The sequence below is a fragment of the Jaculus jaculus genome, chromosome 17, assembly GCF_020740685.1.
Source record: "Jaculus jaculus isolate mJacJac1 chromosome 17, mJacJac1.mat.Y.cur, whole genome shotgun sequence".
In the NCBI taxonomy this organism is placed as follows: Eukaryota; Metazoa; Chordata; class Mammalia; order Rodentia; family Dipodidae; genus Jaculus; species Jaculus jaculus.
The window spans coordinates 193,569-214,042 of record NC_059118.1 but is presented as its reverse complement, the minus strand read 5'-3'; the positions used below and the strand labels follow the sequence as shown (position 1 = coordinate 214,042).

At 41.4% G+C, this 20,474-nt stretch overlaps 1 protein-coding gene across 2 annotated transcripts; it reads right to left on the bottom strand.

The window, feature by feature from the left end:
- Positions 1 to 7,239: 7,239 nt before the first annotated feature.
- On the bottom strand, positions 7,240 to 11,890 carry LOC101602130 (C-C chemokine receptor type 1). Of its 2 annotated transcripts, none has more exons than XM_004662146.2 (2): positions 11,763 to 11,890; positions 7,240 to 9,557 (listed from the first exon to the last, which is right to left on the bottom strand). In XM_004662146.2, exon 2 carries the CDS (start codon positions 9,488 to 9,490, stop codon positions 8,423 to 8,425), a length of 1,068 nt encoding a protein of 355 aa, XP_004662203.1. In that variant the 5' UTR covers positions 9,491 to 9,557; positions 11,763 to 11,890; the 3' UTR covers positions 7,240 to 8,422. The 2 variants fall into 2 exon arrangements, with proteins under 2 accessions (XP_004662203.1, XP_044992695.1); XM_045136760.1 differs by lacking the exon at positions 11,763 to 11,890 and adding an exon at positions 9,684 to 9,714.
- Positions 11,891 to 20,474: the final 8,584 nt, after the last annotated feature.

The window sequence follows — 20,474 nt, the reverse complement described above, 5'->3', positions numbered from 1 at the left end:
TGCTTAATGATGATTAATCCTAATTGTAAACTTGATGGAATTTAGAATTTTATAGAGACAAAATTCTGGTATGTCTGTAAGGGTGTTTCCAGAAAGGCTTAACATAGGAGAGGCATCCTGAATGCAGATAGCACCACCCTAGAGGCTCAGGTTATGGACTGAATAGAAAGGAGAAAGTAGGGGCTCAGTGGTTAAGATGTTTGCCTGTAACACCTAACAATCTGAGTTTGATTCCCAAGTAACCATGTAAAGCCAGATACACAAAGTGGCATATGCATCTGGAGTTCATTTGCAGTTTCTAGATTCATTACTCTCTGCCTCTGACTTTCGATACAATGAGACCAGCTACATTATGCTCTTGATGCCATTCCTTCCCTGCCATGATAGACGGTACCTTTAACCATGAGCTGAAATAAACCCTTCCTTCATTAAATTGCTTTTGTCACAGTGATAACTAAAATAACTAATAGATGACTAAAGTAACTAAAAGAAAGTAACTAATGAAGAAAACTGGCCAAATGTACCAATGGATGCAATGGTAGCATGTTTGTTAGGAGGGAAATCAATTGCTCTCTAATTGGACTTGAGGCCTGCACCATGGGAAGGAATTCATGCTTGGTACTGAAAACCTAACCAAAAGTCCATGACTGGGGAGATCTTAAGCTCTGGTGGGGAAAATTACTTCTGTTGTCAGCCTAAATGGATATACTATGCCCACCAAAATACCCTCTAAATACTTATGCTTATGTGTACATGTTAATACTACTCTTACTTTTGGTTAGAGAAGCTTATTTTTTTTTCAAATGGCAGTGACCACTAGGTAGACTAGATTTATCCAAGTGCTGAGAAGAAGCTACAGGGGTGTGTTAAGCTCCAAGGCTCAGGAACCATTCAAAAGAGGTGGTGGAAAGAATATAAGAACCAAAGGAAGAGGAAGAGTGCTTTGCACTATTGTCTTCCAGACACAAAGTGGTTGTGGTATTTATGACCTCAAATAGTGGCTGATGCAAGATCTGCATATAAGAGGGTAAAAAAATGATGACATCAGAACAAAAGAGAGGCTGATTGGAAAGAAGGAGAAATCCAGTGGAGGGGGTGGCTTGGCTTTGGGAAAAAGGAGCAAAGTGGGACAAGATTATGATTATGGTATGTTGTCTATATGTAGAGAGTTTGTCAGTGAAAAGTTAAAAATAAGGGCTGGAGGGATGGCTTAGTGGTTAAGGTGTTTGCCTGCAAAGCCAAAGGACCCAGGTTTGATTCCCCAGGACCCACGTTAGCCAGATGCATAAAGGGGCACATGCATCTGGAGTTCATTTGTAGTTGCTGGAGGCTCTGGCACACTCATTCTCTCTCTCTCTTTCTCTATCAAATAAATAAATAAATAAAAATATTTTTTTAAAAAGCTAAAAATAAAATAATACATGGATTACTTAGAAATAAAAAGGGGTTCAGTGGAAGGATAGCAGGAGAGAAGAACAAAAGGTGGCAATGGGAAGCTATTTTAATCAAAACACATTGTATACACATGTATGAAAATTGGCAACATAACTCAGAAGGGTCAAAGAGCAATGAAGAACACATAAAAAGTAAATAAGAAGATACACATTGAATGCCTAGGATGGAACTTTCTGCTTTCAGTTAAGATGGAGTAACTGGTACCAAATTTGCCTTTCTTTTGTAAACAACAACACTGAGCAAAGATGAGCCACTCTTGTGCAGGTATGCAGCAACAAGAAGAGGGATTATACCCCTGGACAAGGGCACTGCAGGCAGTGAGGGCATGGGCGCTCTCCTGCTGTTGTACATGCAGATAAGGCCCAGGCAGGTGGGGCTGTTCTCAGAATTGCCAGGCAGGTGCTAGTCTCAGCTCTGGAGAGAAGGGGCTTCAGAGTGGGCACAGGAGAGGAGACTCATTCCTTACACAGGTGAGGGTCGCAAGTCTCCACGGAAACATCTTGTGAGGTTCCTGGCTGAAAGGAATGAAGAGAAAAGTAACACCCCTGACGCCATGGTGGAGAGTGGTTGCTATAAGGGGAAAGCTGGATGGATTTACACAGCACAAGGGTTATAATAACATTCTGGCCCAACTAGAAGTGGACAAACCTGGCTTATACCTTCGGTTCGGAATGTACTGGACTTTCTTTTAAAGCTTGTTAAAACACAGATTGCTAGAAATGCGCCATCAGTTTCTAATCCATTAGTTCTAAGAAAGTTTCTGAGAATTCATATTTTTAACAAGTTTTCCGATAATGTCATTGCTTTTGAGGACCAAGCTGTAAATTATACTCAAAGCTGAAATAAATACTTCCTAACAAAACCAATTCAGACAGGGCCATCAAAGATGTAGTCATGATTTAACAAGCTGATGGAATGATTGACACATACTTCTTTTTACAGGCAGAAAATACAGACTCCCAGAAGTATCCCATCCTCAGAACTTGTCTGATGGTGAAAATGTAAGTGATGCAGAAAAGCAGGAAAATTTGATCTTTATGTCTATTTAAAAGTAAGTGGAGCCAGGGCTGGAGAGATGGCTTAGCGGTTAAGCGCTTGCCTGTGAAGCCTAAGGACCCCGGTTCGAGGCTTGGTTCCCCAGGTCCCATGTTAGCCAGATGCACAAGGGGGCGCACGTGTCTGGAGTTCGTTTGCAGAGGCTGGAAGCCCTGGCGTGCCCATTCTCTCTCTCTCCCTCTATCTGTCTTTCTCTCTGTGTCTGTCACTCTTAAATAAAAAAAAAAAAAAATTAAAAAAAAATTAAAAAAAAAAAGTAAGTGGAGCCATATCTTGTGATGTACCACCTATAATCCCAGCATCCAGGAGGTGGAGGCAGGAAGATTGCTGTGAATTTGAGGCCAGTATGGGTTACATAGTGACTCTCGGTAAGCCTGAGCTTCAATGCCAGACTATATCTCAAAAAAGTAAGTAGAAACAAATCCCAACCTGAATGGGAAATTGGAATTGGCAGTTAAGGATCATAATGTCTTTAATAAGAACTTAAATAAATAAAAATGTTATAATGTTATAGCAAGCGAACAGATCAAAACACCAGTGGAGAAATGGAAGCAATAGGCAAAATAAGGAAATTCTAGAACTAACAGTATCTAAAATAATTCCCTAGACAATCTCAAGAGCATAATAAAGACAATTGAAGTAAACAACATTGAACCTGAATATAAATTATTGGAAAATGTTTGAACTTAAGAGCCAAATGGCAGGCTGGAGAGATGGCTAGGCACTTAAAAAAAACCTTCTTGCAAAGCCTGATGGCCTGGGTTTGATTTTCCAATAGTCACAGAAAGCCAGATGCAGAATATGGTGCATATATCTGGAGTTCATTTGGAGTGTCAAAAGGCCCTGGTAAATCCATATTCTCTCTCTCTGTTTCTCAATAAATAAATATTTTTTAAACAAAGAACAAAATAGGAAAACCTACTTTCAAAACGAAATTTGAATACTTTTTTTTTTTTTTTGGTTTTTCGAGGTAGGGTCTCACTGTAGCCCAGGCTGACCTGGAATTCACTATGGAGTCTCAGGATGGCCTCGAACTCATGGTGATCCTCCCACCTCTGCCTCCCGAGTGCTGAGATTAAAGGCGTGCGCCACCACGCCCGGCTTGAATACTATTGAGTAGTTTAGAAAGTATATCTGGCCGGGCATGGTGGCGCATGCCTTTAATCCCAGCACTTGGGAGGCAGAGGTAGGAGGATTGCCATGAGTTTGAGGCCACCCTGAGACTCCATAGTGAATTCCAGGTCAGCCTGGACCAGAGTGAGACCCTATCTTGAAAAACAAAAACAAAAACAAAAACAAAAACAAACAAAAAAAAAAAGTCTATTTGGAACCCTTGAAAGTAAAGTGAGACTTGACCAGGAAAAAGTATTTAAGGAATAAATGGTTTTAAATTTCACAAGTTGGGGGCTGGAGGGATGGCTTAGTGGTTAAGGTGCTTGACTGCAAAGCCAAAGGACCCACTTTAGTCCAGGCTGACCTGGAACTCACTATGCAGTCTCAGGGTGGCCTTGAACTCACAGTGATCCACCTACCTCTGCCTCCCGAGTGCTGGGATTAAAGGCATGCACCACCACGCTCAGCTCTAAATGAAGTATTTTTTAATGAGTGTGAAAAAATACTTTTCAACTGAATAAAAACAACCAGATTCATTGCCAGCACTTCCTATATTCAGGACACATTAGAAGTTATTGAGACTGAGCTAAATGAGTTTTTTCCTCTGCTTAATATCTCTAGAGATTGAAACACAAAAATGAACACCGTATTATGGAAGTTCCTCCATAAGTAGATGTAAAATATATGATAATGTCCTCAGAGAACAGAAGGAAGTTTTTATTATACTCTTTTATATGAGATAGTGTATGATCAGTCCATGCCAAAATAAGGATGCATATTGAAAGTCTTAGAGAAACTACTGAAATAATAATACAAAGCAGGGGCTGGAGAGATTGCCTAGTGATTAAAGGCACTTGCTTGCAAAGCCTGATAGACTGGATTCAGTTCCCAAGTATTAACATAAAGCCAGATGCACAAAGTGGCACATGTGCCTGGAGTTCATGTGCAGTTAACAGAGGCCCTTGTGTACCCATACTCACTCTCTGTCTGCCTCTTATCTCTCTCAAATAAATTTAAAAAATCTATCTTATCTATCTATATATCTACCATCTATATATCTATATATCAATGTATATCTATCATACACACACACACACACACACACACACACACACAGAGCAAAGTAGTACACTCAAGCACAATAAAATCAATAACTACATAAATCTTACATAACTAAATAATTCAATTAAATGAATTTTCAGACTGGATAAAGAAGCTTGATTGCATGCTTTCTATAAGAAATTCACTTTAAATTTAAGAGTAAAAATGCCATATAGATTAAAATTGTAAGTGCTGAATCAGAATACTATGCTAAAGTATTAGTATAGTATTATAAAATATTAAGATGAAAAAGTTCTAGATAATAATACAGAGGTAAAAAATTAAGATTTATTTCTTAATGATTTGGGGGTTAATTCACAAGAAAGATATATGAACCAACATTCATCAATCTGAGATTCCCGTCTTGTTTAACAACTTGAATTTAATTATCACAAGACATTAGAAAACCCAAACTGAGGAGCTGTCTACCAAGTGAGTATTATGTCTGTGGGTGTCAAAGCTCAGATAAGATAAATAAAAGCCCAAGCAACTATTCTTGATGGAAAGAGAACTGAGAGGTGACTACTAAATAAGTAAGGCTTTATTTGCCAGTGAGGGGCAGAAATGGACAGAGGGTTAGCTTGTCTGATGATGTTATGTCACTGGAGCTGCCTGCTGATTAAGTGGTGAATTATCTTTACTGCTAATAAAAACATGTGGAAGTACATGGAAATATGAAGGGATCATGAGGTATCACATTTGCAATTTGCTTCCAAATGATTCTGACTGAGAAAAGTCTTTTTCTTTCTAGCTTTCATCTATTGATCCATGTCTACTTGTCTGTATCTATTTATTTATCATCTGCCTTCTATATACCAGCTATATAACTATAATTTGTCATCTATATTTTCATATACCAGCCTATCCATCCATTTGTGTTAACTATGAATCTATCAATTAATCACCTATTTATCTTATCCATGCAGCTATGTATCTTTTACCTATATATCATTTATCTATCACTATTAATTTACCCAGCCATTTATCTACCCATGATCTATTGTTTATCTATAATCTATCATTTATTATCTATCATCCATCTACTCACTCACCTTCTAAGTGAGAATGCTGAATTTCAGGCAAATGTGGTAAACTGCTGATATGGAGAGTTTGGATGGATAAGGAAATTCTTTACACAGGCCTAGCAGCCTTTCTGTAAAGATGAAGTGGAAAGACAGAAACAACAGTAGCAATGATATTAGGTGGCACTCCAGCACACAGAATTATGGGAGGAAAGGGAGAGAGGTGGTTGGGAAGAGATAGGAAGACTGGAATGGATGAAGGAGGTGCTGGCAGGGAGGAGTCACATGTGTGGTCAGATAAACTTGGAGAAAGACTGCCTACTTTGCTTGCTTTTATTTCAGTTAATACTCAGAATGGCCCATGGGGGGGTATACAAAGCTCATTCTCACTTTATAGATGAGGAAACTGAAGGCTCAGATTCATCCCTTCAGCCAGAATTTGCTAATTACTATGATCAAGCCTGAGGTTATACAAATTCATACTGAGTGTGAGCATGTACCTGTGAATGTACTTATAGGATGGAAGCAAATACTGTGCTCAGAAAGGCTGGATCTGGGATTTCAAGTGATGCCATTTTCTTGTATTTATTTTCTATTTTTTGATTTTCTATATGGAACATATATTGCCTTTTTAAATGGGAAGGCATTGCTATTTCAAATATGAAATTGGAGACTATTGTGAAACACTCCTCATTATGAAATTATAGTGGCTCAAGTATTGCGTTTTTATTGATTTTTATTTTACTAAAATATGGACAGATTGAATTTTATTTTACTAAAATGTGGACAAATGTTTCTAAGTTCAGCTAAACTTTCCAAAACTATAGAGAGGCCTGTAGGAATTTCAAGTGGACAGTTAATATCCATCTTGACTTGGAGTCTGTAACTTCCAACATTGCCAGTTTGAAGGCAAAAACACAGGGCAGTGTTTTCTCTCCATCAAAAGTGTCCAGACCCTTAAAACTCAAGATCTATTGTATAAAGATGGCATGTAAAGAGTCAGTCCCCACTTGGAGAAAGTGGCATGGCCCTCCAAAATGATAGTTACCAGCCTAGTGGTATTACTGGTTGATCAGCTGATATACCTGGCAATCCCACATGCCTTTCTGATACTATGAGCTCTGCAGCAGTCACCACTTCACATGGCCTATGCTCTGAAGGCACCCCATGTTGCCTCACTGAGTTGCACTCACAGGGACAGACACTGCTTGCATGTTAGAGATTCATACAACTTCAAGAACTTCCTCCAGTGGAGCAGCTCCTCAACCTCAGCTGCTTGATCCTGGTGATATTGTTTATAGCATTTATGGGGGTGTAGGCCCAGAAACAATGCTTGCAAATGATTTTTTGACCTTGGAGACTGAGCCCAACACACTACTAATTAAAACCAAGAACAGATCAGGGAGTACAACCAAAGTCCACCTTTGTTGTAATTACAAATAAACACAGGAAAAAACCTAAAGGAAAATACACCAAAATTTACAGTGTTTGTCTTTGGGTTGAAATTGTGAATGCCTTTAAAAAAAATTACTTTCTTGGTGTTTTTAAGCTTTTCTAGGGACAATTTTTGGTTTTAGGAAAACAGATTTTGAAGAAATATACATCTGACAGAAAAGAACACTGATAATGATAAGGGGGGCCTTGGTTATAGAAGAGGTATGAAGGACATTTTGGGTAAATAAGCCACTTTCGTAAAGGGCCTCTCAACCAAGGACATGTGAGGCAGTGAGGCAGCATGTCCTTTCCGTGTAAAGGTGGGCAACTCTTATAATTGGAAGTTTGTTTCCTCCCCTCTATCCAAGACACAGGTAGCTGGCACAGCAGACCATTCTTCTGCTGCTGGGCCCAAAGAGGTGGTCAGAACTCTGACCCATAAAACTAGAAGGCCTGAGTGGAGACTAGAAATAAGAAAACCAACCCTGCTTCTATTTGTCAGAAACCTACCCTTATCCAATGTGTGAGGAAGGGAGACTCTATAAGGGACACTCAAAGAGAAGAATGGCCTCCTCCCTTAAGGCCGTCAAGAAGCAGACCACCCTCCAGCTTAAGTTCAGAGGCTGGAAGTGTCTCACTATAGCAAGTATAAAACTCTCTCTAAGGGATTTCCTACCTACTACCAGCAGCAGTCCCCCTAAGGTCTCAAGTATTTTCACTTGAAATCTCCAGGGTTTCCAAGAGCTCAGGCCCTGCAGTGGGACATTGTAGGAAAGGCAGCTGTGGCTTCTCATTGGCTCCTAGTCTTAGAGTAGACTCACCTGTGGAATCTACTGGTATCACCTTCATTGGTGGTGCTAGGTGGGGCAGTAACTTGTTTGCAAATACTAATGACCAGATACTTATAACCACCTGATTGGGCCCGGCCCTCCCCTGTCACGCATTGTCCCAGTCTCTGTAATGTCCCACTCTGCTCATTGTTCTCATTTCCTACAAGGAGAAGTACATGGAGAGCATTAAAGGCCCAAAAGTGACATACGTAAGTGATACTTAAGTTCCCTCTAACCCAAGCTATAAGTCCTCACTGTGCCTAAAGGCAGCATGTCCTTATGGTTGTCATGAGTCTTCGCTATGCCAGCTGTGAGAATGTGATTGGGAGAGCCATACTAGCTCTTCATTTTCCCCTGGTCTCATGACTGGAAGTTGACTTCTCCCAGGACTTTGGCATCCAGGATTCTGAGTCAGAAGCCAGCAGAGAGTTCATGCTCCCCTGTGGATGGAGACAAGGAGCTGGTCCTCTCTAACCTGTCCACAGAGAGGAAGGGCAGCCATTTGGACATGGGAACAGCCACATGTCTCTGAAACAATTGCTGGAGGTACTTCCGGAACCGCTCACCCACAAAGACATAGATGACTGGGTTGACACAGCAGTGGGTGTAGGCAATCACTTCAGTCACCTGCATGGCCAGGTCTAGCTGCTTGCTTTGCTCACACTGTTTGGTAAATAAGACATCTTGGAAAGCAGAAACAAATACAGCCAAATTATAGGGAGTCCAGAGAAGGAAGAAAATGAGTGTGATAATAAAAATCAGACGCACAGCTTTGGCCTTCTTCTCATTTGGTCGTTTGAGGAGAATGTTAATGATTCCTGTGTAGCAGATGATCATGACCAAGAGAGGCAAAATTAGCCCAAGGAAATTTAGCTTCAGAGCCTGAAAACGCTTCCACTCCCTCAGGCTTTCATAGGGAAAATGTGGGCTGCAGGTGGAGTGGGTAAATTCCCACTGGGTCTTGAAAAAGTAAAAGCCAGGGACAGAAGCCAACAAAGCCAGGCTCCAAGTGATGATGCTGGTGATGATGCCAAAGGTAACAGTTCGAGCCCGCAGGGCAAACACTGCATGGACGATAGCCAGGTACCTGTCAATGGTCAAGAGAATGATAAAAAAGATCTCACCATATAAACCCAGGTAATAAAACCCAGACAGTAGCTTACACATGGCGTCACCAAAAATCCAGTCATCTTTCATCTTGTAATCAATCCAGAAGGGCAGAGTGAAGAGGAAGAGCAGGTCAGAAATAGCCAGGTTGAGCAGGTAGATACTGGTCATGCTGTGCAGCCTCTTGTACTGCATTAGTACAAGCACCACCAAGATGTTGCCTACCACACCGATGATGAACACAGTGGAGTACAGGGGAGGCAGCAGTCCAGCCCCAAAGGCCCGCACAGCTGTCTTCTGGCATGGAGTTGTGTCCCCATAGTCATATTCAGTAGTTATGTTATAGTTCTCAGTGGTGGCCAAAGTCTCCATTGTGACCTCTCCTATGATGCAAGGTCAGTGACTTCTGTATGTCCTTTGTGATGAAATGCAGTGGGCTCTGGTAGTAAAGTTATGACAATAGTTAATTTTTTTCAAACAATTGACACTGTTTATTTTTTTATTTTTAATTTTTTAATTTTAATTTTTTTTTTCAAGGTAGGCTCTCACTCTAGCCCAGACTGACCTGGAATTCACTATGGAGTCTCAGGGTGGCCTCGAACTCACGGCAATCCTCCTACCTCTGCCTCCCGAGTGCTGGGATTAAAGGCGTGCACCACCACGCCTGGTTAACACCATTTATTGATGTATATTGCCTGCCGGGCCTTGGGACAAAATGGTGATCAAGGGCATTCAGATCCTCTCTGCCTTCATGGACCCTGCAGTCTAACAGGGGCAATCAGTTCAGCAGGTGGCACCTACTCATCATTCCTTTGTTCATCTGGGTCTACATTGTAGTTCTTCCTTCTAATAAAATTCGTATCTCAGCAGTGTCCTTGGAAATTAAGGCATGTGGCAGAAAGGAGGAGCTCTTTTTCTATGGTGGGAAAAGGGGCCCCCTTCCTTTCCCATCAGGTCTATCCCTATGGCTCATTATTTCATAATCTTCCAGGTCCTCCCTCTTGGAGTCAGGAAAGGCTATGGTGGAGATTTCAGCTTTCTGCTGCCCCTGCTGGTGTTGGAAGAAAGCAGCAGCTCTGCTTGCCAATCAGCACTCCAATTGAGCTGGCAGCTTTACACCCAAGGCAGCAAAACTTGGGAAGCACCATCAACTTGAGCAAAGCAGTCCCAGCAGCCCAGATACTAGAAAATTCTGGCAAAGGTGAAGGCAGGTTGAGTTCAGCATTAGTGGGTGATACCTTTCAACTGTGTGACTTCCAACTCTAACTGCTCCCCCCAAATTGTCAGATAGCAAAAATTCTAGGGCACACTGCTCCTGACTGGAGATGATCTGGGCTGGGGATAGGAGGACACACTGAAGGACCATTTAGCCACTAGCTCTGCCAGATCTGCTAATAGCCTGAAGAAGTATGCTCCAAGACCATTAGAGCCTGGAACCTTCCACGATAAGTATCCTCCAACCTGCAGGTTGGTAAGGCCTCTGGGAAGAAGAGAAAATATAGTCTGAAATGATAAGGCACCCAGGCCCAGAGCCATGCTGGACTGGTTCATAAGAGCCAACTGCTTTTGTCTATTTGATTTCCACACACAGCATATGAACACCTTGCACTTAGCTGCAGTGGAATCAGAAAACAAACCAGTGCTGTACTTCTTAGAAAAGTTCTGCTGTTATATATCTCTCAGGTCACTGTCCACTCCTCATAGGCTGAGTAGCTCAAAGCTATCCTGCTTCTTGGCATGAGGACTGAAGGATAGCAAGGGATGCCTTTGGACACTGTTGGGAGTTTCCAAGTCCTTTTTAAAAACTTGGAGCCCTTCAAGGTTCCCTATGGAAAAACAGCTGACGTAGATACTGGCAAGTCCTACCCTTCCCTCCTCTCTGTAGCATAGGCCCAACTCTCATCAATGTTGGAAAAGGACGGACACATCTCCAGATCCCATCTGGCCAACCCCACCTCCAGACGGTCTCCTCCAAGGTAGAGGATTTGGTATTGAGGTTCTCATTGTAGTCTAATTGGTTCAGCATGCTGTCACACTTGCCCCTAAAGAGATTTTTTTTTTTTTAACATTGCCCTCTTTCTACAATTTCACCATATACCACATTTGGCTGGCTTTTATATAGGGAAGTTTGTCAAGGATTTCTTTCTAAATAATTTTCCACAGAGGGTGTTTCTTGTCTTATTATGTACTGGTTGACTTTCATAATGAGTCACCAACTACTAATCTCTCAAGAACATTTCCTTTTATTTTGGATTTTCGAGGCAGGGTCTTGCTCTAGCCCAGGCTGACCTGGAATTCACTATGTAGTATCAGGGTGGCCTTGAATTTATGGCAATCCTCCTACCTCTGCCTCTTGAGTGCTGGGATTAAAGGCGTGTGCCACCACGCCTGCCCTTCTTTTTCTTTTTTTGAAAATTGTCTTTCTAAAAGTAATTTTATATCTGAAGACCAGCCTTACGAATCCATCCAGTGTTCTCAACATTGCTCCATTATTAACTGACTAATTGATACGGCAGTGGGCTAATGTAAAATCTGTCTGATCTGCAAGGCATTGCCCACTCTTGAAGAGTTCTGAACTGCATGCATGCCTTTAAAATCGCCCTTCACAGTAACTGACAACATAGGAAATACAATCACCACTTACTCTGCTTCCATGAGGTTTTGTACATGAGTCCTTTGTTGCTGATGCTTTGAGAGTCTTTATGAATTCAAGGTTCAAGGTCTTGACCAAGAAGGAAATATTCAGCTTCCTGTGAGACGATGGAGATTGGACTCTTTCAGAATGACAGGAAGCCAGTTAAGTTCTTCTTTCTGTATGGCTGGATGCCCATGAATTGCCACAACATCAACCATTGGCCAGATCCTGGGGACTAACTTCACTGGGTGTTTTCTCTGCCCACTCTACTATGTGTCCAGTCTTCTCTGCAGGAGCTCTGCCCTACTGGAATTGGGTAAGATGGAGTTGGGTGGAGTTGAATTGTGTGACGTGGGAGACAGTGAGTTATTTCAGGACTTGTGGAGCAATTAGACATGTGTGTGGACTGGGGGCAGGGAACAGAGTTCTTGTTGTCAGTTGGGAGCCTTTGCCTCTTTAGGATAGTAAATGGAAAGATTTAAACCAGAACCCTGTGACCTAGTCCTCAGAATCATCCAGCTGATGAATATGGATCTAGAGAGATAGCAGCTTTTCTCTGGGGTCCTCAATATACTTGATCCCTATTTGTACTCTTATGGCTTACTGTCCCTCTCCTCTGCTCCCCAGACCCCTCTCCACCAAGCCCTATAGAATTGCTTTCCTTCAAGGACACCCAGCAAGGGTGCAGGGCTGTAGCTTGTTTCCCATTTGGTTTCTGAAGAGTTTGGCAGGTATAGGGTGGTTTGGCCACAGACACTCCTTCCTAAGCTGTACTCCTGGTTTATGTAGTGGCTAATGATGGGCCAAGTTCAAAACACAGCAGGTCACTGAACATCACTAAGTCTCCGTTCCCACTCTGTACAATGAGAATTCTGAGGACTTAGGCTGATTACATAAGCATGAGGTCAATATGAACAGGAATAATGTCAGAGTTTCTTGAGCAATAGGAGAGATCTGAGAAATGGTGCTTTCTATGGCCTTCCCTCAGCTATCATTGCCTGCTCTGGTATTATGCTGTGTATCTGTAAGGTGGTATTCTCCTAGCCTTGCTTGTTGCAAAGCACTATTTCAGAAACTATAAATGAGAATGTACTTTGAAAGTGTCTTTTGGTCAGCAGCAGTGGGAGATGCTGCTCAAGCTGCCAGTTTGAAGCCTAAGGAATACTTTTAGAAATCTTGACTCAGTTGAAGCTAGAACTCTTGACTAATTCAGAGAAAAGAATTTCAGGATGAAATAGTATGAAGTGGAGTTGGAGTTTAAGACAAAGTTTTCATACAATAAGGAGACCAGTCTGGATCTAGCCTTGAACAACTACATTTTATAAAGAAACAGCTTTTACCTGAGTTACTTCATTCTGAGCATGAGTGCCAAGAATGAATGAATGAATGGCTCTACATTTTGATTACATAAGTAAACAATCACCATCTGCCAGTATAACAGGAGGCATATACTTATAACTTATTCATGCCAATACATGATGATTCCTAAAAATATACCAAAAATCATACCAGAAGTACAAGACATGTGAATGTATCAACCATACCACATGGAACCCCATCACCTGAGAATATAAAAGAATGAGAACCCTGTGGTGGTTTGAATCAGATGTCCCCTGCAAACTCATGCATTTTGAATGCTTGGTCCCTAGCTGGTGGCAATTTTGGAGGTGGATGCTTTTGAAGGAAGTGTGTTGCTGGGAGTGGACTTAGGGATATTACAGCCAGCTTACTCTTGTCAGACTTCAGCTGTCTCTCTTGCTATTATTTTCTATCAGCTATGGCAGAGGTGGTGTCCAGCCTCTTCTCAGGCCAGGCTTTCCCCTGCCATCATGAAGTTTCCCCTGAAAACTGTAATCCAAAATTAACCCTTTCATCCTATCAGCTGCTTTTGGTTGGGTGTTTTGTTTTATTCCAACAATGTGAAGGTAACTACCACAAACCCCAAGACTGGAGTGTGGCAGACATGCTGACTCATCACAAGCCTCATTCAGGAAAATTGCCAAGATGAAGGACTTCTGATTCTGTCCCTGGTCCCAGTTTAAGTAGTTTCTCTTGCCTGTGACACTCAGCACACTTCAACTGACTCCTCAAATGGCCTGTTATTTGATATCTCTGATCTTAAAAAGCTCTTAGCTTATTATGGACATTACTTTTTAGTTTCCTAGAAACTATTCTTTGCCTATATCAGCTATCGGCCTCTGGTTTCATGATAGGCTTTCTAAACTCTGTCTTAGCTATTATGTAACTTGAATATTTTTATGTTATTGTATGAAATATTAGTGTGTGATTTGAGAGTTAATATTAGTAATTAAGAATCAGCAAAATGAATCTGAGTTCAATCTCCCAGAATACAAATTAAAAAAATAAAACCTGGTGGAGATAGATAATGCTGTGCCCAGAAGTCATAGATTGTTACTAGAAAAATTTCAGTGCCAGGGATGGGATACCTTCCAGCAAGTTGTTGACCAGAGAGGTTTCTGATACCCGCCCCCCCAAACACTGTAGACTATTACCAGAGCTCTTTGTTGACCACAAGAACTAGATAGTAAGACCGGTTGCTGAAGACTCCACATGCTTGGGATGCAGGCCACTGAGAAATCCAGCTAGTGCTGAGCTGGAAGCCTCCTACCTGTTGACTAGCTGTCAGGATGCTGGAAATGTTCTTCAGCCTATTGGGGGAGAACAGTCATCAATGGTCTTAACTAGCAGTGAACCCTGTAAGCTTTACAACTGGACAGCCAGGCCAAATGTGCCAACTGGTGTAATGGCAGCATGTCTGTTAGTAGAGAAACCAACTGTTCTCCGATTGGACTTCAGACCTGCTTGAGGGGAGAAAATTCCTACCTGGTGCTGAAAGCCTAATCAAAATATATGAATGGGGAGGCCATAAGCTTTAGGGGGGAAACCACTACTGTTTTCTGGGTAAGTGGATATATTATACCAACTGCACTGCCCTCTAAATACTGATATTTATGTCTGCATATTTATGCTACTCTCAGTTTTGGTTAGAGAAACTTCTCTTTTCAGATTGCAGTGGCCACTGGGGAGCTCACCAAAGTCCTGTGGAGAAGTGGAGTGTTCAGCACTGAGGTATCCCTTCCATATCCTCCAAGGCTCAGAGACCATTGCAGAAGAAATGGTGGAAAAAATGTGAGCACCAAAGAAAGAGGAAGAGTACTTACAATATGGTTTTCCATATACAAAGTGGTCCTGATACTCATGACCTCACAATGGTTGGTTCTACTTACAGAAGTTCTGCATAATAGGAGGAACAAAAAAGATGACATCAAAATAGAAGAGAGACTATGTAGAAAGAACTGATTCAGTGGAGGGATTTGGAAGGAGGAAAAAAGAGGGTGGTGGGAGTGGATTATGAACATGGTATATTGTCTATATTAATGGAAATTGTCAATAAAAAATTAAAAAAACTAAAACCTGGTAGTGCCTGTCATCCCAGTGCTAAGGACGTGGAGACAGGAAAATCCCTGGGCCTCACAGACTAGGTAGTCTAGTCTATTTGGTGAGCCCTAGGCCAATGAGAGACCCTAACTCAAAAAACAAGGTAGCTGACACCCAAGGAGCACTGAGGTTGTCCTGTGGCCTCACATAAATGCACACACATTTATCTGTACACACATGAACATGCACACATGCATACATGTAAAATATTAGAACAAAAGAGTCTGTGATTGCCAATGGCCAGCTATTAAGCAATATTGATATTACTTGGCAAATTGCAGTCAATGAAACTTATATGCCTTGTGAACCCTTAGCTATTCAATAAATCCTGACATTGTGGAAAGACACATATGTGTCCATATGTTCTTCTAATTTTTAAAAAATTATTCTCTTGAATGGGGATATAGATCAGTGGCTAAGATGCTTGCCTGCAAAGCCTAAATGAAATGAGCTTGATTCCCCAGTACCCACATAAAGGCAGATGCACAGTGGTACAAGCATCGAGAGTTTGTTTTCAGTGGCTAGAGACCCTGATGCACCCATTCTCTATCTCTCTTTCCCTCTTCTCTCTAGCTCACTTTGCTTGCAAATAAATAAATAAAAATATTTTTAAATTTTCTTTTTCTTGACAATTTTCCTATATAATAGGTAATGTCCTCTGGTCTTAATACCCTCTCATTACCTTCTCTTGTCCTCCTCCTCCATTCCTTTTCTACTAAACTCTTCCTTTTTTCCAACTAGTCCCTCTTCTACTTTGATATCTTTAAAATATTTTTGCCATGCTCTACCATCCATGATGGAATATTGATAGTCCCTACATTGCACAGGTTTTGTCCAGGAAACACAATTACTGTGAGGTCATGTCCTCATCCTCTGGCTTTTACATTCTTTCCATTCCCTTTTCTGCAGTGTTTCTTGAGCCTTGGAGGGGGTGCTATAGTTATCTCATTTAGCATTTAACACTCAATAGTTACTTCTCGGTACTTTAATGTTTGGATACGTTCCAGTAGTCAATCACTGCCAATTACAAAAAGAAGTGTTTCTGACCAAAAAGTGAGAGAAACATTAATCTATAAGCATAGACATAAATATTTAGAGGCTAATTTTGTGGATTCAACATATTCATTTAGCCAAACAACGGAAGTAGCTTCCCTCCTAGGTTCTATGACCTTCCTAGCCATAGGCTTTTAACATTTTCAGTACAATCCATGAACTCTCTCCTGTGGAGTGAGCCTAAAATCCAATCAGAGAGCAGTTGATTAGCACAATAACAGTCATACCACCAATCAGTCATACAATATTTCTTGTCTGGCTTATTGGTTGTGTAGTTTTCAGGGTAAACTGCTAGGTAAGACTGTTAGTGACTTTTTATCTCCAGGAGCCTTCATCTCATAGAGGAGGCTTCTAGTTTAGTTCCTGCTCAGTTTCTCTGTGCCCTGCAACAAAAGCATGTTATATCTTTAGCAATAGGGTCCTACTATCTAGTTCTAGTGAGCAACAAAGAACAGTGTTAATAGCCAGTATTTTGGGTGGACTGGGTGAGGGGGTTAGGAGAAGCCTCAGGGGTCTCCTTGACCAACAACTCACTGGGGGGTATCTCACCCTTGGAACTGGGATTTTCCTATAACAACCTAAAGCTTTGGGGAGCAGCATTAGCCCTCCATGTAAGGTACTTTTGCTGAACCTCTTTTCTAAATTATATTATTTGATTAGCTAACAAAGCAATAGGTTTCCAAATTACTTTTTCATATATATTTAGTTTTAGTTAACACTACCCCCTCCACTGTCCTCCCCTGAACCCACTACTGCTTTCCCCACTTAGACCTTTCTACCACTAGTCTACTATCTCCTCCCCTTAAGCCCTTCCCTTGTTGATCCCATTATAACTTCCTGGCTTCTACTAACTCTTATACTAACTTACAAATCTAAAAACTTGCAGTTAAGATCTGCATATGAGAGAGAACTTGTGTTTTTTTTTAAAGTTATTTATTTATTTGAGAGAGCTAGAGAGAAAGAGGGGAGGGGGGAGAGAGAGAGAGAGAATGGGCATCCACGGCCTCTAGCCACTGCAAACAAACTCCAGACCCATGCACCACCTTGTGCATCTGGCTTATGCGGGGTCCTGGGAACCTGAACTGAGGTCCTTTGGCTTTGCAGGCAAATGCCTTAACTGCTAAGCCATCTCTCCAGCCCAATTTGTGGTGTTTTTAAGTGTTAAGTATTCAGCATCCTTCCTAGTAGGCATTAGGAAAACGCAAATTAAAACTACCTTAAAAATAAATATTATATTTATTTATGGGGGAGGTAGGGAGAGAATGGGTGCACTAGAGCCCTGAGCCACTGCAAGGAACTCTAGACATATGTACCACCATGTTCATCTGGCTTACATGGATTCTGGGAAGTTGAACCTAGGTCCTTAGACTTCACAGGCAAACACCTTAACCAATAAGCCATCTCTCTACCCGACTACTTTGATATTCTATCTCACTCTGATCAGAAAGGCTATCATAAAAAACTTTTTTATTTATTTATTTTGAGGTAGGGTCTCTAGCCCAGGTTGACCTGAATTCACTATGTAGTGTCAGGCTGACTTCAAACTCACAGTGATCCTCCTACTTCAGCCTCTGGAGTGCTGAGATTAAAGGTATGCACCACATCTGACCAAGAACTTTTTTAAGAAAAACATTTCTTTATTTATGAGAGAGAGAGAAAGAGAATGGGCATGTCAGGACTTCTAGTCACCTTGAACATCAAGATGCATGTGCCACCTTGTGCATCTGGTTTTACCTGGGTACTGGGGAATTGATCCAGGGTCCTTGAACTTTGCAGACAAGTGCCTTAACTGCTGAGCCATCTCTCTAGCATGAAATGAACAAATATTTTAAAATATATTTATTAGCCTTTTTTTCTACTTTTGATAATTCTCTGTTCAGTTCTATAGCCCATTTTTTTGTTTGATTTCTTTTTTGTTTACTTTTTTTAAGCTTCTTAAATATATTCAAAATATTATTTCTCTGCCAGTTGTATAGCCAGCAAATAATCTTGTTTGTGAGATTCTCTTGTTTTTCAGCCCACAGGGGTAGGGGCTTCTTTTTCTTCTCTTGTGCTTTTATCTTTCCTGTATTCACTGACGGCTTCACCTTTAGGCTAGTTTCCTCATCTATAAAATGGTCACACTCAAATCATCCCTGAAAAAGAAAACAGGGCCTATGTGTGTCTAGCTGTTTGTAGTGCTTTGTTGGCAGATCAGTTTCCAGAGAGAACACAGGTTTTTTGAGGCCACGCTCCTTGAAGATGCCTAAAGTAAGATATGGTCTGTATTTCTATTCCTTACCAGCCTTCCAGTCTGCTCTAGGTTTCAGAATACCAGGTCATGGAGGGGACATGCCAAAGAGTTTAGCAAATAAGTATTAAGGTCCATCATGTGTTGGTTTCTAGGGATACAACAGTGACCAAAAGAGGCAGACATATCATTTTCAGGAATTTTGTCTTTGGGCAGGGAGGGGTTACACATAAAATTAGTCCAGTAACCATAATAAGGAATAACTTTTATAATGGTTGGGGGAGGGTCCTGGGCTGGGAAGGGTGCACTTGCTAGGGTGGGTGGGCAGTGGTTACCAAGGTGAGCTTCCTGAGCCAACAACATCAGCATTCCCTGGGAACTTTTAGCAAACCAAATGAATGGTTTATTCTTGGTCTACTGACTCAGATATTTGTAGAGAGCCACAACCAGTAGAGGCCATCTATATAGGCACCACCATGTCTATCTCCAGTTGAACCACAGAGACCAGAGTGAGGCACATCCCTTCCTTAATTTCTCCTCTTGGACTGTTTTCATGGGCCTTACCTTGTGCAGAAGAGAGTACATGCAGGAAAACAGCCTACAGCTGTCTCATTCCTGTATGCCTGACCTTGCTCTTCCCCTTCCCCCCACCATTCTCATGCTTTTTCTATATTTGATAAAAGAAAGTTGTTGCCAAAGGTTTTCTGAGTGTGTGTAAAATAAACTAACATTGGTTAGGTGTTGCTGCAGTGTCTCCAGCAGAGCCTGCAGACCATCTGAACCCAGTTTTCACTCGATTACTTGTGTCTATCTTTCTTTTTTCTAATCCTCAAATTGCCCCTAAAAGCTCGAAGCACACTGGTCATGGCAGGCATTCTGGTAAAGCCCCACAGTCTGTTTTAACATGGCCTCCATAGGATTCTGAAGCATGTATATATTTGGGAATCACAGATATTGACTTTGTCTGGGCCTTTGGCCCAAAGTCCCATGTACACTTTTGGAAGTTATCCACATAAGTTTCTTTCACTGACTTTGCTGCTTCTTTGAAAGGGCACTTCTCTCCTTTACTCTACAGGGATAAGAAAATGCAGATTCCTTTCCAAGGGATATACATACTGAAATACAGAGGAAAAAACAGATGAGAAAGTCAACTTTGTAGAAGCACTTATAAGGCACCCCAAATAGTCTTGCACTATTATCTGTTACTGGTCTTCCTTCAAATGTAGATGGCTTACCTTCTAAGTCTCCTTCCTTCTTTCCTTTTTTTTTTTTTTTTTGGTTTTAGAGTGAGCGAGTAAGAGAGAGAGCAAGAGAGAGACAGAGAGAGAGAGAATTGGCACACCAGGGCCTTAACCACTGAAATAAAATTCCAGACCCTTGCACCACCTAGTGGGCATGTGCCAACTTGTGCTTGCCTCACCTTTGTGTGTCTGGCTTATGTGGGATCTGGAGAGTTGAACATGAGTCCTTAGGCTTTGCAGGCAATCACCTTAATGGCTAAGCAATCTCTTCAACCCTCGTTCTTTTAAAAATATTTTTTATTTTTATTTGAGTGAGCAAGTGAGTGAGAGTGAGAGAGAGAGTGAGAGTGAGAGAGAGAGTGAGAGTGAGTGAGAGAGAGAGAGAGAGAGAGAGAGAGAGAGAGAGAGAGAGGAAATATTCTGGTAAGACATTGTAGAGTATTTTTGCTGTCTACCAAAAACATAATATAGACTTCTGGGTAACATGACAGATTAGATGCTTCACCAAAGAAATCTGGTAAAAGCAAACAGCCAGTATGATACACAATAATATCTTTTCTTGGAAGAGACAAGAATGGTAAACAAACTTACTAAGCCAGGTGAGATCTCTGTAGAGAGGCAGATGGGAGCTGCTACAAATGTGAGTGCCTAGACACACTGAGCTCCATCAGTGAGGGAATTTCTCACATACACAATCCCTGCTGGTGAGCTCAGTAGAAATTTTCTGGGAAGTTCTCA

Bases quoted from the DNA above. Each gene is read 5' to 3' on its own strand.
- LOC101602130 (XM_004662146.2), bottom strand. From the start codon at position 9,490: ATGGAGACTTTGGCCACCACTGAGAACTATAACATAACTACTGAATAT.